General features: G+C 37.8%; 1 protein-coding gene across 1 annotated transcript; it reads left to right on the top strand.

Annotated features, from left to right (window-relative positions):
- Positions 1 to 4,790: 4,790 nt before the first annotated feature.
- LOC109001714 (G-type lectin S-receptor-like serine/threonine-protein kinase RLK1) lies at positions 4,791 to 7,541 on the top strand. The gene has a single exon (XM_018979121.2). It carries the CDS (start codon positions 4,810 to 4,812, stop codon positions 7,330 to 7,332), a length of 2,523 nt encoding a protein of 840 aa, XP_018834666.2. The 5' UTR covers positions 4,791 to 4,809; the 3' UTR covers positions 7,333 to 7,541.
- Positions 7,542 to 16,299: the final 8,758 nt, after the last annotated feature.

The following is a 16,299-nucleotide window of genomic DNA, read 5'->3' as shown; positions in this document are numbered from 1 at the left end:
GATTGTAAGCGGCTCCATTACCATCTTGTCTTCCAACACCTGCTGACATAGATCACATGTTTCTCGCAATGAGCAGAATCTTCAATCCACATGCACTTTTGAAACGGTTTTGAGAAATTTTTTTTTTCGTATATAACTAGAAGAGTCCTTTGACTAGATCTCATATTCTTCAATCTTCATGTCTAATTTTCTTCCATTGAAAGAGATGGATTCTTCTTATAAACAAAAACAAAAAAAAGAACTCTCAATCCCAAGTGAATAAAATAGAAGTGACAAAATTTTGGATTGGCACGTTGATGAATGAATCAAATCCTAGTATTTTGAGAAATTAACAAATTCTATATTCTTTGAAGGTTGCTGATGGGGTTTTGGCAGTTGGGTCCATCATACTTCTTTTAAAATTTATGCTAGTTGCTCAAATCCATGTTCTGCATTCAACTTGATGTGGGTGCCAATGGGGCATTGCATTGAAGAAAAGCAAGCCAGATGAAATTCCATGGAAGTAAATACTTGGGTCACTTTAAACATGGACTAAAGTCATTCATGAGCCTTGTATCACCTTAAAGAACTCCAAACACAAGCCACTGTAGTGGTTCATAAAGAATTTTAGAATATTGCAACTTGAATGTAGAATGTGGAAAGGAAGGTCAGTTTTCCAGAAGATGATTGGGTATTTCATGTTACGCAAATCAGGGTTACCCAGCGAACTTTAGCTGTTTTTGTTGCACTAATCAGAGATACAAATGAAGTTAGTGATTAAATACAACATGGAAGGACAGAAAATGATGCAGCTGATTTGGTCTCATGTGATAAGCACATGAGGCATCTTGTAAAATATTGAATGCTTGCAGAGAACTCAGAGAAATTATGTACTCAATTCAGAATCACATGACGAGCTGCTTCCAACCTCTAACCTACAAAAAAACAAAGAGTGAAATTGGTAAAAGTATCGGTAAACTGAAATATTATTTATTGTTCTAAATTTTGTCATCTCCAGACACGCTTACTGGCACAAAACATTTTAAATTACTGTCTATTTAAATGGCTGATACATGAAACCACTGAACAGTAGCATTTATAGGTTTGTGTGCTTATTACAAGACTGATTGACCAGTTCAATCTTGTTACCCTTCCTCTTAAATGTTCTGCTATGGCCAGCCTTCTTGATAAAGAAATGTCTGTAGTATCCTTACTCTGCTTACTGTTTAGCCGCCTGTAAAGAGTATACTTTATACTTCATTTTAGTTTCTTTAACCTTGAACAGAGTCAGGTCTGGAAATACTAAGTTCTCTAGAAATAACCTCAATCATCAGACCCAAACGTCTGATATTGTCAGAGTATTCAAGTACCAAGTGAAAATATAGTTACTGCCAGATGATTTTTTATACTTTCCTAGGCATAAAGCAGAAACTATATTAAACAAGTATGAACTGCCTTCTTTGAAGGATCTGCAGATTAGCACCGAGTTCCTATCTTCTCATCTTTTCTAGTCACTTTCTTTCCAGCCAAATACAGTCATGGGAAGCATTCAGAGAGCTTTGTTTAGTCTCTTTCCCTTAATCTGCCTACTTATCATCACGTGTTCTTTACCGTCACTCCAACATGAGATGAAAATATGTCCAAGACACAGAAATCAACCAAGGAGACTACTAGTTTCAATCACCTCGTTTTCTGAAAATTCAAACGAGTTAAATAAAACTATGGAAGATCCCAAGAAATCTGTTGAGGCCAGCCTGCGGAAGGCACCACCAAGCAAGTCAAATCCTTCCCAGAACAAGTAACCTCAAGATCGTTTTGTTGAAGAGGTCCCCACAAGAAAGAGAAATCCAACTCTGTACTCATTCACATTTTTGCAGTTTCTTTGCTTTAAACTGTTTGATGGTAGGAAAATTTCGATCTCTGTAACGCTTAATTCGATTTATCTGTTTTTAATTCTCTTGCTCCGATTCCATGTATCTGTTCTTACATTTGTACAATTCTTTGAATTAGTAGCATATTGAGGATGTGAGCGGAAAGTCATGTGTTCACACTGAATCTAGAAGAATATATTAGGAAGCGCTAGCATTATTTTGTTCAGAAGAAAATATTAGGAAGCGCTAGCATTATTTTGTTCAGAAGAAAATATTGTTCAGAAGATTACCATCTTTTTGTTGGTTATTGAAGCTGAAGCCGATTGTTCTAGGTAGGTTATAAGTCATTATGCTTACATAGATTCTTATACTCTCCTTACCACATTATATCCATTCATTATTACTTTTCTCAGTATTCAATTTTACTTTCTGCAGAGAAATGTAAAGATTGCTCTAGCCTTTTGGAGTTCTTTTTGCATGTATCAGTTCTCTAAAACAATATATGCTTCCTTGGACTTCTACTGTTCTACATGTGGCCTCATGTGTGATGGGCATGGAAGGAGTGAGAATTAGTACTTTAAATATGTTCTTTTCAGAAACCATGTATACCTTCTGAACTTTGAACCTTCTAGTTTGAGGTAGAAGAGAACCTTTACAGCCACACTGGATGTATTACTACCCTTTCTCTCTGTCCCCCACTCACCCTTGCAGAATTCAACTTGAAAAAATAGAGCATCTTTCTAATTCAGACTCCTAAAAGTATAGAAAACACAAACTAAAGCATGTCATCTTTCAGAAGTACCTCAGTCCTATTAATGATCAAACATTAAAATCCAAAAGCTAACAATCATTAATATCTTTGTTAGTTGCCGACAGTTTCAGCACAGAACTTATATTCCTTTATACTCATAACAAATCATGTAAAAGTTGTGGCCATTGATAGTTACCTTTTGGATCTATAATCCTTCAATCTCTAAACCCTAATTTAACTAAGGAAGATTATGCCGCCCAGTGCATCAAAAATATCATCTGATTAATCTTTTGCTGATCGATTACAATCAAATCATGTGTGATTTTGATGTACTGGACGACATAATCATCCGTAGTAAACGGGTGAATTCAAGGGTAGATCCGAATTAATTGGCCAAAGAATGGTTGTGCAGAGGCTCGTAGTGTTGGTAGTGATGGCCACCAGCTGAACTAGTGTTCAATGTGGTAGATATAGAAGCCCCAGAATAAACGGCCTTTATATAAGACTTGGTGCTCATGTAATAGTACATTTCATGCACATCCAATGAAATAGGTGCATGCAATTCTTATATGAAGAATTAGCATGAAATAACAGGCAGTACTTCACAAGAAGTTATGGTCTCTACACCCTTCTTATTCCCATCGTCCTTCATGCTCTTTGCCTTTTTACAAACCACACACATAGAACCAAATCATTCAACCGCCAAAAAATGAAAAACCAATAGAATGAGAAAGGTAAAATTAAGCCACTACAATCAAGCAAAAATATAAAATATGGAGTCTAGATGCACTTTAAATATTTATATTAACTTTTTATCAGTTATGAAATATTTATATTCAACTATTGAGATTTTTTTTTTTTTTTTTTTTGAATTTTGTAAGCTTGAGTAGACACAAAAGTCTATACTATAGATGGGCTATGACTCATTGCATGGGTGATGATTAATGACTGTACTTTCCTATACATGATTCTGAAATGCAATATTAATTAACTTAATTATAGGCTAATTGTATATATCTCTGAGGTAATATTTTAGATGATTGCTATAATCGGGAAGATTGTGGACTACCTATCTATCTTTATAAACTCTTCAAATTCTTAATTTCAAATATTTTTAAACAAAATTTGTGTTATATTTGTGGGTTAGGAATTATTCAATCATGCAGGGGAAAAAGAGAGAAAATCTTCAAATAAATGTTTTAAAATTGTCACAGAGTGCAGGGCGCCGTTGCCCCGACTCCTACTTCTGAGGCAGCCCCTTGAGAAAAAAAAAATGACTAACATTGACCTTTCTTTTCTTTTAGTCATGCTAATTTTTATCAAAAAAAAAAAAAAAAAAAAAAGTCATGCTAATTAACTTACTTCAGTAATCAATAACATGCTAATTGAAAATTCATCTCAATTTATTATTATAATTTTTTTAAATTTTTACATAAAATATAATAAATAATTTAATTTTTTTTAATTTTAAAATTAAAAATAATATTAAAAAATAATATTCTAATAATATTTTATTCAATTCATCTAAAACTATATTAAGGATAGATTTGGAAGGTGAGATGAAAATTTTATATTTTATTTTAGTGTTTAAAATATTATGTTTTAATATTATTATTATATTGTGATTTGAAAAAGTTAAATTTAGATTTGAAAAAATTAAATTATTTATTATATTTTATATAAAAATTTTTAAAAAATATAATGATAAGATAAGATGAGATCTACTCCCAAACCTGCCCTCTTCTCTAAATCTAAGCAGAAATCGTAAAAACTTCTATGGAAGTATCTATCAATCGTATTCTGTAAGTTAATATTTAATAATATTTTATTTAATTTTTAATTTTTATCTCACCTAATTTATATAACCAAACGATTCGTTAATCAGTTCGTTAGCAGGCTGAGACAATTTCCTGCAATAATTTAACGATGACTTGCAAAAAATCATTTATAATTTAACTTGTTAGCAAGCCAAATATATATATTTTTTAATTTTACTTTTCACATTATTGCATTATTGATGCAACAGCCCTCGCAGTTTAAATTAAGGCAAGGACTAGGCCCACTAGACTTTAAATTTGACATATGGAGAGACTTCCAATGGTTGTGACAAATGTGACTACGTGACAGCTGAAATAGACTTCGAATGGAAAATGGTTCAGAAGTTATCTGAAACCAAGACCAGACACAGTATTACGTGGTCCACCATCCATGGTTGAACCAACAACAGTACCTTTGCTAGCCACAAGGCTGTTAAAATCTGTGCCTAGCTCATTTTTGTTGATGGCAATTGCAATGGCTTTTCTTCCTCCTAGTCTTCTTGTTTCCTTGCTAATTCTGCTACCGATTTCTACTGTTGCTCAAAGTAATGGTAACATTACTGTTGGAGATTCTCTCACTGCAGCTGCCAATAGCTCTTCATGGCTATCTCCTTCTGGTGAGTTTGCCTTTGGATTTCGCCCACACAATGATAGGGATTTCTTCCTACTTTCCATCTGGTTTGCTAAGATACCAGACAAGACCATAGTTTGGTATGCAAATGGAGATAAGCCTGCACCAGGGGGATCAAAAGTGGCTCTTACTGCTGACCGTGGCCTAGTACTTACTGACCCTCGAGGCCAACAGTTATGGAGCTCTCAGACCATTATTGGTACTGTAGCTTCTGGAGTTATGACCGACGCAGGGAACTTTGTGCTTGAAGATAGAGAATTTAATAAGGCATGGGAGAGTTTCAATAGTCCCACAGATACGTTGTTGCCTACACAAAATCTGGAAAGGGGAGGGGTGCTTTCATCTCGACAATCAGAGACCAACTTTTCCAAAGGAAGGTTTCAGCTGCGTTTGCAACAAGATGGAAATCTTGTGCTTAATACCATAAACCTGCCGACCGACTACGCTAATGCACCATACTATGCTAGTGGGACTACTTCCTCCGATGATACTAATCCATCAAGTCCCGGTCGAGAATTGGTCTTCAACGAATCAGGCTACATGTTCATTTTGAGAGAGAATGACCAACGATTCCCTCTAAAACAGGGACAACAGGTAGAATCAAGTTCTGATTTCTACTTCAGAGCAACTCTTAACTTTGATGGAGTTTTTACCCAATATTCTCACCCAAAAGCTCCCAACAGCAACAGAAGCTGGAGTTCTCACTGGTCTCAACCAGAAAATATCTGTGTTTCCAGTCTTGTTGAAGCAGGTATTGGCGTTTGCGGGTATAACAGTATCTGCGGTCTGAAAGAAGATCAAAGACCGATGTGTCAATGCCCCCCTGGATACTCCTTACTCGATCCAGATGACCGGTACGGTAGCTGCAAACCGGACTTCATACAAGGCTGTGAAGAAGACAGGCTAGGCCGCCCTGGAGAAGATCTTTATACTTGGGTAGACCTAACAAATACAGATTGGCCAACCTCTGACTACGTGCTGTTGACGCCTTATACTGAAGATCGGTGCAGACAATCTTGCCTGGAAGACTGTATGTGTGCTGTTGCCATTTTCAGATTAGGTGATACCTGTTGGAAGAAGAAGCTACCTCTATCAAATGGGAGAGTGGACAGTAACCTTAACGGGGGGAAGGCTCTCATCAAAATCAGGAAAAATAATTCCACCCTGCCGGTGCCGGATCCTCGTTTTGATCAGGCTCCAGAACTAAAGAAGAAGAACCAGGATACTTTGATCCTCATTGGGTCAGTGCTTCTTGGTGGTTCTGTCTTTGTTAACTTAATATTAATTTTAGCAGTTTGTCTAGGTTTCTCCTTCATTTACCACAACAAGCTACAAAAAATAATCGCAAATGCCAGTAGCGTGCAATTGAATTTGCGTTGTTTTACTTACAAAGAGCTTGAAGAAGCCACAGATGGATTTAAGGAAGAATTGGGAAAGGGGGCTTTTGGTGTTGTTTACAAAGGAAAAATACAAATGGGTTCTAGCGTTCATGTGGCAGTCAAGAAGTTAAATAATTCGTTCCAAGATAGTGAGAGAGAGTTCAGGACAGAAGTGAGTGTGATTGGCCAAACATATCACAAGAACCTGGTTCGATTGCTTGGATTTTGCGATGAGGGCCAACAACGGCTGCTGGTATACGAATTCTTGAGCAATGGCACTTTAGCAGGTTTTCTTTTCGGAGACCTGAAACCCAGTTGGAAACGAAGAATCGAAATTGCTATTGGGATTGCAAGAGGACTCTTGTATTTACATGAAGAGTGCAGCAGCCCGATCATCCATTGCGATATAAAGCCTCAGAACATACTCCTTGACGACTATTACAACGCTCGGATTGCTGACTTTGGATTGGCAAAGCTTTTGATGATGAACCAGAGCCATACTAATACTGCCATTAGAGGAACCAAAGGTTATGTTGCACCTGATTGGTTTAGGAACATGCCGATCACAGCCAAGGTGGATGTCTATAGCTACGGTGTCATGCTACTAGAGATCATTTGCTGCAGAAAAAGCGTACGTATGGAGTCGGATTTGGAAGACCAAGCAATTTTGACTGATTGGGCTTATGATTGTTATCAGGAAGGAACATTAGATGCCTTGGTTGAATATGATGTGGAGGCGTTGGATGACAGAAAGAGGCTGGAGAAGTTTGTGAAGGTTGCTATTTGGTGTATTCAGGAAGACCCATCTCTTAGACCAACCATGAGGAAGGTTACACAGATGCTCGAGGAAATTGTCGAAGTTCTTGCTCCACCATGCCCCTCCCCTTTTAGCAAGCCAGGTTAAAAGCAGCATATATCCACTTCTTCTTCTGCTAAGCGTACAGTTACTATATTTGTCCTACTCTTTAACTCTGTTTTTCAGTCCATCATCATCATCATGAGATCTATTGTTCATATATAGAAATTTGTATTTTTGCATGAATTGATAATAATTTACTTCTGTAGTCGATCTCTGGATTGAATGTTGCTGTACAATGCCTCTATTTCCTTTTATGTCCTATCGAGTTTTCTTTGCAGGGGGGAAAAAAAAAACTCAATTCAGAATAGATATGAGTTTTCGACCACATAATAAAGCATGGACAGAAACACCATGAACACACAAATTCTGCTTGATAAACGCTTTCTTGTGGCTCTACTCATTCATCAAGCAGATCTTTGTAACATTTGACAGTAAATTGATAAGCATGCATGCAATTTTATCAGATTGGTGTCTGTAAATGAAGGATTTAACTTGGCATTTGAGAGAAAAAGTATGTAAGGGCAACCTACTCCACGATCAGTTTACAGTCCAATGAACACTGCTGCTCTACCTAATTAAGCCAAGATATTCATCTCCAATTCTCTAATAGGCATGTAGTAGATGTTAGTAAATAGATCTTGGTTCCTCTCTTCACTCAAACAGAGCTTATGAAAATTCGCATTGCTAATCATTAAAAAAGTAGAGTAGAGGGGGAGAAGATCAATGAACTCAAAGTACAAACACTCGGAGAGATCACAAGGCGAAGTTCTTTATAATGGTTCAAGGAATAATAACTTAATAAATTAAGTTCTTTATAAGCATTGCATAGGCTTACAACTATTATACGGTTATTACTAAATTCTCGAAATATAAGAAGAGTCTAATGAAAGAATCAAACATTTTTACAACCTTTTTTTCAAAAAAAATTTAATTTAAATTAATCGCATTTTTATAAAATAATGCCTTTAATTTAAAACATAGAATATTATTTTATAAAAACACTGTTAATTAAAAAAAAAACTTGTAAAAAGAGTTGCATATATAATCTCTATCATTTTCTCTAAGTAGGTACTATAGGATAGGAAATAGTCCTTCCATTCGCTCACATTTCTCCTAGTTTTGGAGGAAATAAAAAACTGAACTTTTGATGGAAATTGAAAGGATGTTTATTACTCCCTATCTTATTCATTCCATTTGCCCCTTATTCTGTTTTAACTTGTTGAAACTAGCTACCAACCAGCTACTTGTGCTTAGCAAAGCTAGCATATTTTTATTTTTTATTTTTTAAAAGAGGACGGTACCCTAAGTTTATTGATAGCCTTCACTTGTGGAGGAGGAAAACCGTAGTTACATGCTGACTCTTGGGGGTTACAGATAATCATAAAGGAAGAAAACCCAAACATCCAAAAAACCTAAAATAAAGCAACAATAGACAAATATCTAAGGCTTATAGGTCAATTAACACTAAAGAAAATCTTAAAAAACTGAAAATCCTGCAGATAAACATCAGCTCACACCAATAAGAATAATAACAAAGAAAAATAGGTGCAATATAACAAATAACTCACTACGAAATTCGCAAATAAGGAATTTTAATTTTGTCCATGCGAAGAAGACCCATCAACTTACTGGGCAAATGATCTCTGTCTTCAATCCAGTTCATGTTAACACCCTCAACTCCCCGCTTAGCTAAAAACCCAGCCACAACATTTCCTTTATGGAACGCATGACTCATTGTAACGCCCCATACCCAGAGGTCCGGACAATTAACTCTTGTAACCTAACGTCATTTTCCATAACAGATTTTTACACTGATATTCCAACCAAATACGAAATCCATTTATTCAAAACAAAATCTATGCCCCTCCATCAAGACACTAATTAATTACTTCAAATGAATAAATTAGAATTCTACATAGTCTCAAAATTTCCACGACTTACAGTACAAAAAATAACATAAAATCATAAATCCACTAAAGAGACTCCCAAAATAAATATTTGTACCCTTGGGTACTTATTCTTTTACGAACTTCATAACTTCTCTAACACAACCTACTCTTACTCGCAAGTAGGATCATCATAATCATCTGAAAAATATTGTGGAGATATAAGGAGAGTTAACAACAATTTAGTAAGTAGAGAACATATATTAGTATATAAACATGAGCATTTTTCAAAATTCAGAATGCAGAACAAAGTATTTACTTTCAGATAGAAAAATCAGAAACATTTACTTTTAGAATGCAAAAATAGAAACATTTACTTCAGAATACAACATCAAATCATGTTACCAAAACTTTCAGAGCAAAGCTTTCAGAAAACTTTCTTATTCAAAATCCTTTGGTATATCAAAATATGAGACCTCATCTTCATCATATCGGGGCATCACATCGAAATGGATACCATGTTTAACCCCTATGTTAGGGTTATAAACCACCATTATACCCATGGCTGGGCCGTATACCATGTTTCATCCCCGTAGTAGGGTTATAAACCGCCATTATACCCGTGACTGAGCCGTATACCATGTTTATCCCTCTTGGTAGGGTTATAAACAGCCATTATACCCGTGGCTGGGCCTTATCCACTATTATAACCCTTGGTTGGACCGTATCCACTATTATTACCCGTGGTTGGGCCGTATTCACTATTATAACCAGTGGTTGAGCCATAAAGGAAATCGAATAGAACATCATAATCAGACTTAATCAGAATACAAAATTAGAATTCATGCCAATGTTTCCAGATGTCACAACATACCCAAAACAGAGTACTGAATAAATTCATATCTTTTCACATATTGAAAAACAGTTTCAGAATATTTTCGTATCACATGCACAAATTTTCATAAATATTATATTCGCTCTTTCTGCATAGTTCAGAAATAGAATGCACAAAATTAGCACATGTCTTCACTAGTCATGCTAGAAAATATTTTATTCTTATATAGAATTTCATGAGTAATGCTGAACAAATAACTGAAGTTGTTTCAAATTTCTTTTCGTAACAAAATATGCATATTTTCTAAAATTAACACAAGTTCATTTTATTTTATACAAAATTTAGCATAGGAACTCTGCTTACCTGGACTTCTTAAATTTATGAATTTCTTCGCAATATTGATGAACGAAAAATCACTCGTCACCTATAAGATTGCCATGAAATTTCCATAAATATCCGAAATCAACACCTTTTCAATACTTAAACATGAAACGCTAGGTAACCTATTTTCTTAAAAGTCTAAATTTTTCGAAACCTTAAAATATTATCACTTCCCAATTACCTCGATATTCACTTAAAAATCTCTGACTATTTAAGCTCTAACTTATTTATTACTAGAACCTAACTATAAAAATTAATACAAAATAATATAATTATAAAAAAATATTAAAGTAAAAGGCAAAATCTCTTTTTTAAAAAAATAGACTTAACCAATTTTTTAAAGGGTTAAAAAAAATAAAATGTCATGCTTACTATTTACTTTTGAAATTCAATTGTAGAAATATTAACACTAAAATAATATAATTTGAATCCTAATCTATTTTCTTTATAAGTTCTTATAATTAAAACAAAGCCCTCACAAAATACTGTGTAAAGTACAAATAATATCAGCCCAAAATTCAACCCGTCTCATGAAATGGTGTTTAAGGAAATAAACTTCAAATGCATGGCTCTTTGGGAAGATTGGAATAAAAAAAAAATGTATGGAACTAAAGACCTATAGACCAACCCGTGCGTGCAACAGGGGGTGTGCGATCGAGGCTCACCATGAGGGAAGAAAGTTGCGGCGGAGCTGGAGTGGCTGGGGGCTGACTCGATGGCGGCACACTGAGAGAGAGAGAGAGAACGGAGAAAAGAAGTAAGCCGAGAGAGGGAGGGAGACTACAACACACCCCAACGAGTTAGAAATAATAATCTCACTTCGAGGGTGAGGACCTCCGAGTAGAAGAAGAAGAAGAAAGAATGAAAATTGAGTTTTCTGATACTGTTTGGATAAAAACTCCAGAGTCGAAAATGCTCATTACATATAGTTGCCCTCTCTAACATATGTCTTACCTGATGGGCTGAGTTAATCAAAACAAGGAGACCACAAGTGCAGAGTAGATTAACATTACGACCCTAAGCCCACTATCCATTACAACCAAAGATCCAATACAATAATCTAAAGCCGAAATACATTGAAAATAGAAGTAAGAGTAAAGGTAAATGCGGTCCATGGGTTTGGTTGAGCCCAAGTTAATTAGGCTTGTTACATTGTCGTCCCCTGCAAAAAACTAGGGCTGGGCTTCGACTCCGACGGAGTTGGAGTGCTCGTTTCCGATCTCCGACTCCAACAAGAGTCGGAGCCAAATTGGAGCTCCGAATCCGACTCCGAACTGGAGTCGGAGTCCAACTTCGATCGGAGGTCGGAGCTCCGACCTCCTATAGGAGCTCTGACATAAGATCGGAGCTCGACGTGCGCTCGACGTGGCGCTTGAGCGGAACTCTTCCAGAGAGGTTCGCTCGACTTCCGCTCGACATGTCACTCGAGGGAACCTCTCTAGAAGAGGTTCGGTCGACTTCCGCTTGACATGTTGCTCGAGCCAATGTTCAATACAACGTGTGCTCGACTTGCGCTCGACACCTCGCTCGAGCGCAAGTGTTCAGTAAAAAAAATTTCAGAGTCGGAATCGGAGCTTCTTGGAGCTCCGACTCTGACTCTGAATAGATATTCAGAGCTACTCCGAATTCCGACTCCGAATTCCGATGACTCCGACGAAGTCGGAGCGGAAGTCGGATGGAGTCAAAATTTTCGAAATTTTGCACACCCCTACAAAAAACCTTGTCCTCAAGGTTGAGAGCACCTTAACAACATTATATACATATACATCCACTTCATAGCTACCCGACTTCAATCCAAAAACATGGTTAGAATTCATTAAGACCATTTCCCTTGGTGAGTCAACCCAAGCTTGCCCAAGGATTAAGTTGTTGACTATTGTTGCCCAAAACAACACAAATGCTGTAGTGAGGAACAACAACAGCAGTAGCTTCCCCATAGAAACCATTCCCAGCAAAAGGCCATTATTTGGTTCCCGCCTTCCGTTGAAAGTAACTCAGTGCATGCGACACGATGTTTGGGTTCATCTCACTATCAAGAACAATCACAACCTTGGTAACTAACTTTCCAAGATATGCTTCTACAGTTTCAACATAAACCATAACAAGAGAAGGCAAGTAATGGTGACTGGCTTTAAGTTCCTCCTTCAGTTTCTTAACAACTTCAGCTTCATACTTCCAATTACAAGTTGACTCAAAATGCAATAACATAAGGCTATTCATCCAATAGTCTAGTCCTTTTCCTCCATCAAAAGGCCAATGAGTTGGTACTAGAAGGATTTGAGTTAACAGGTTCTTACCCTTAAAGAGGTAGGTATTTATGTTGGAGTCATCTCCACCAAAGGGCAACAATCTCATCCAGTTCAAGCTTCACTTCTATTCCTTCCACTTGCTCAATCTGTACCCTCTTGTTCCCCTCACCACCAATAATTTTAGCCTGACAAGCATCACCATGAGAACAATCTACCAAGTGAAGAGCTTGCAAAAGCTTACAGCCCCTTCCAACTTCAAGAAAGGCATTGTTGCTTATTTTTTAGTAGAATAACAACACTAACTTTGTGACTTGTGGGCAAAAATTTCCCATGAATTCTAGTCTCATAGTTCCAAGATTATCGCACCCATTAACTTCAAGATGTGTAAGTTTCTCGCATCCAATTGCAATTGGTTCCAAACCCCTGTAGTCTAGGAAATAACAGTCACTCAGGGTAAGACTCCTTAACTTCTTACAACCATTGTCAATATCCTGTAGACCAGTAAGTCTATGCTCTATATAGAGCCATCAATTCCACTACACATCTCCAATTCTTTTCCCATATATCTTTCTTTTGCATCATCTGAAAAAGGTGTATGGCTTCCCCAAACAGACCAACCTTATAGAAATCTGCAATATCTTATACCGTGTTGCAAGCATTGCTAGTATAATATTTGGTTATAAACACAACACTAAGTCCATCCCAAAATCCAACATTCTCAATTAAATGATTCTTAAATAGAGATGATGTCTGCCCTATATAAGCAAGAATCAAAGTCGGGTAACCCATTGACATGAATTTGTGATATATACCAACGCCATCAATGCACAAAAGCCAAGTAAAAAATAGAGTAGCAAAGAAGCCTATCAGTAAGATGTATGCAACGAGAGCTGCAACATTTACTTTAGAACCTCTCACTCTACTAACAGGGACATCCCCCCTCTCATTCAGATACACTTCAATATTTTCATAACAAACTCTATCGATGAAATTTTGAGAAGGGTGCTCTCTTGGCATCTCTAGTTTCCCATCTCTCGTACCCAAATACCAAAACCTCAAGACACCAATCGAAGGATTAAACCACAAGACAACAAGAATGGAAGTGGGAGCACATGTAAATCCAATAGAAATCCAGTATTTGCAAATTGCAAGGTCCTAGCCACCGCGGTAGCGGTGAAATGCACCAAGAGTTTCCAGTCTGTTCACTTTGGGTTTGTCCTCCTTGGCTTTCTCCTCCTGTAGTTGAAGCCACTCTTGGTTGAACTGAATGGCGCCGCTTGCATTGGGACCCTCCACTAGCCACCGTTGCAACACTACCGCCGTAAGATTCATGACATCGTGGACAGTGCCCTTAACGGCTCCTCCGTTTTGTACCTCCTACGTTGCCATTGAATCTCCAAGGGACGGGAGACGAGAACGAAGTCTGAATGGGTCAAGGATGTTGGATCGATGTTGAAAAATGGGTAGAACCATCAACGTGCTTGTTTGATTTCAATTCAAGGAGATGAAAATGGAAATCTGCAGATAGGGGATAACAGATTTGGCTAAGGGTCTAGGAGGGTGATCTCGGATTTGGTGGCCTCTGGGAATTAAGGGTGTTGAGGGTGGGGAACATAGGAGTATGGTTGGTAGATGCATACCGAAAGATGGAAGGGCTAATTTCTCTGCTCTGGAGGTCTTCCATGGAGGGTGCCATGTGAGACGTGGCCATTCCTTCGGGGTTCCTTCCATGGAGAAATTCTTTTTAGCAACAACAAATTTGGTGAGATCCATCCTTATTTCTGGTCATTCAGCTTTTTCGGTCATTGTATGGTTGCTCTTAGGTCTAGCCAATGCCACAGAAAGAGATGGAGGGAGGAGATGTCGAGCTAATACTTGCGATAAACTCTCTGGCCCCTTTGTGGAAGGAAAAGGAAGGAGGGAAGGACAATTTGACAGTGGAAAGAAACTCCCTAATTCCTCTGCTTCATTTTTCGTTTGCAGCTATCATCGTGACAGATAGTGTAAAAATCATTTCAACCTCGATTGATTCTTGGATAATATTTTCGATTACCGTAGAAATCTTGTCTGCAACTGCATTTATGGTTGCGTTGGTGTCTTTTTTCATGGTAGTACTTTTATCTCCAAATCTTTCTAACTGCTGTTGAACCACTTCACAACATTGTTTCAATTGAAGAAGTAATTACAGGATTAACTCCATGATTGATAACAGAGATTGGTGTCTCTCTGATACCACTTTGTAATACACCCCAACGAGTTAGAAAGAATAATCTCATTTTGAGGGTGAGGACCTCCGAGTAGAAGAAGAAGAAAGAATGAAAATTGAGTTTTCTGATAGTGTTTGGATAAAAATTCCAAAGCCGAAAATGCTCATTACATATAGTTGCCCTCTATAACATATTCCTCACCTAATGGGCTGAGTTAATCAAAACAAGGAGACCACAAGTGCAGAGTAGATTAACATTACGGCCCTAAGCCCACTACCCATTACAACCAAAGGTCCAATACAATAATCTAAAGCCGAAACACACTCGAAATAGCAGTAAGAGTAAAGGTAAATGTGGTCCATGGGCTTGGGTTGAGCTCAAGTTAATTAGGCTTGTTACAGAGACTGCACGAAAAAGCTCACAGAGAAAACAGTAAAGCGGCGGTGCCAAGATGGTTGGGGAGCGGGAGATCACGTGGTGGCTGAGGCATCGGCGTTGTTTGGCTGGGTTGAGTGGAACAACAGCTGAGGTGTGGAGGAAACGAGGCTATTGGCATGGAAAATTGCTCTGTTTTTGGGCTGCAAAACAGAGGTGGTCCGTGGCTTACCAAGGAGGTCATCGGGGGGCGTTGGGCGGCGATTCCAGCTAGTAACAGTTGAGAAGAACGCAGGAGGCTCACGGTGATGGTGGTGACGCATGAGGAGGGCTGCAACGAAGGCCGGAAACTAACGAGCTGTCATGCATGGCTTTCAGTTTGGGCGGGGACGCTCTAAATCTTGGTGTACAAATAGAGGCTTACAATGAGCTTGGATGCAGGTGGGTTTCACAGTTGATTGATTTTTGAACGAGAGGCAGGTAGTGATTATCACACGATGGTACGCATGGAGGCTGTGGATGGAGATGCTATTGTGCCAGGGTGGACAACTGTGTATAGAGAGAGAGAGAGAGAGAGAGAGAGAGAGCACGCTGAAGAATAATGTGTTGTATGCTCCCAAATGAAAAATAAGAAAGTACTCAAGTGAAAGGCAGCAAGCCCCCAACGGTCAATAATCATGATGTTTCCATCGAAAGAGGAAAAGTGTGGGGTGCTAGACATGATGAAAAACTCAGTGGGGTGGTGGAACCGAGCATTACACTCTATAAACCATGCTTCCCAGGCAGGTTTGAAGTTTGTTCCAAAAATCTTCAAGATACCAAATATTACAATCTCCCATCGTAAGCCATCTAACAAGAATTTGAGAGTCTGTCTCAATGTGAACTTGATAAAACTCAAGTTGACAACACTTCCTAACACCTTCCAGCAGACTTCTCATTTCAGCAAAATTGTTAGAGCAATAGCCTAAGCATACCGCAAAAGTCGCCCGAATTTTCCACCATCGTCACGAATAACACCCACAACTCCAGCTGACCATGGATTACCCAAATTGCTAGCATCTGTATTAAGTTTCACTCAA

This window comes from Juglans regia, chromosome 14 (genome assembly GCF_001411555.2).
Source record: "Juglans regia cultivar Chandler chromosome 14, Walnut 2.0, whole genome shotgun sequence".
NCBI classification, from domain to species: Eukaryota; Viridiplantae; Streptophyta; class Magnoliopsida; order Fagales; family Juglandaceae; genus Juglans; species Juglans regia.
The sequence above is the reverse complement of the archived record's forward strand: the minus strand, read 5'-3'. Positions and strand labels throughout refer to the sequence as shown.

Coding starts and splice junctions, on each gene's coding strand:
- LOC109001714 (XM_018979121.2), top strand. CDS start 4,810: ATGGTTGAACCAACAACAGTACCTTTGCTAGCCACAAGGCTGTTAAAA.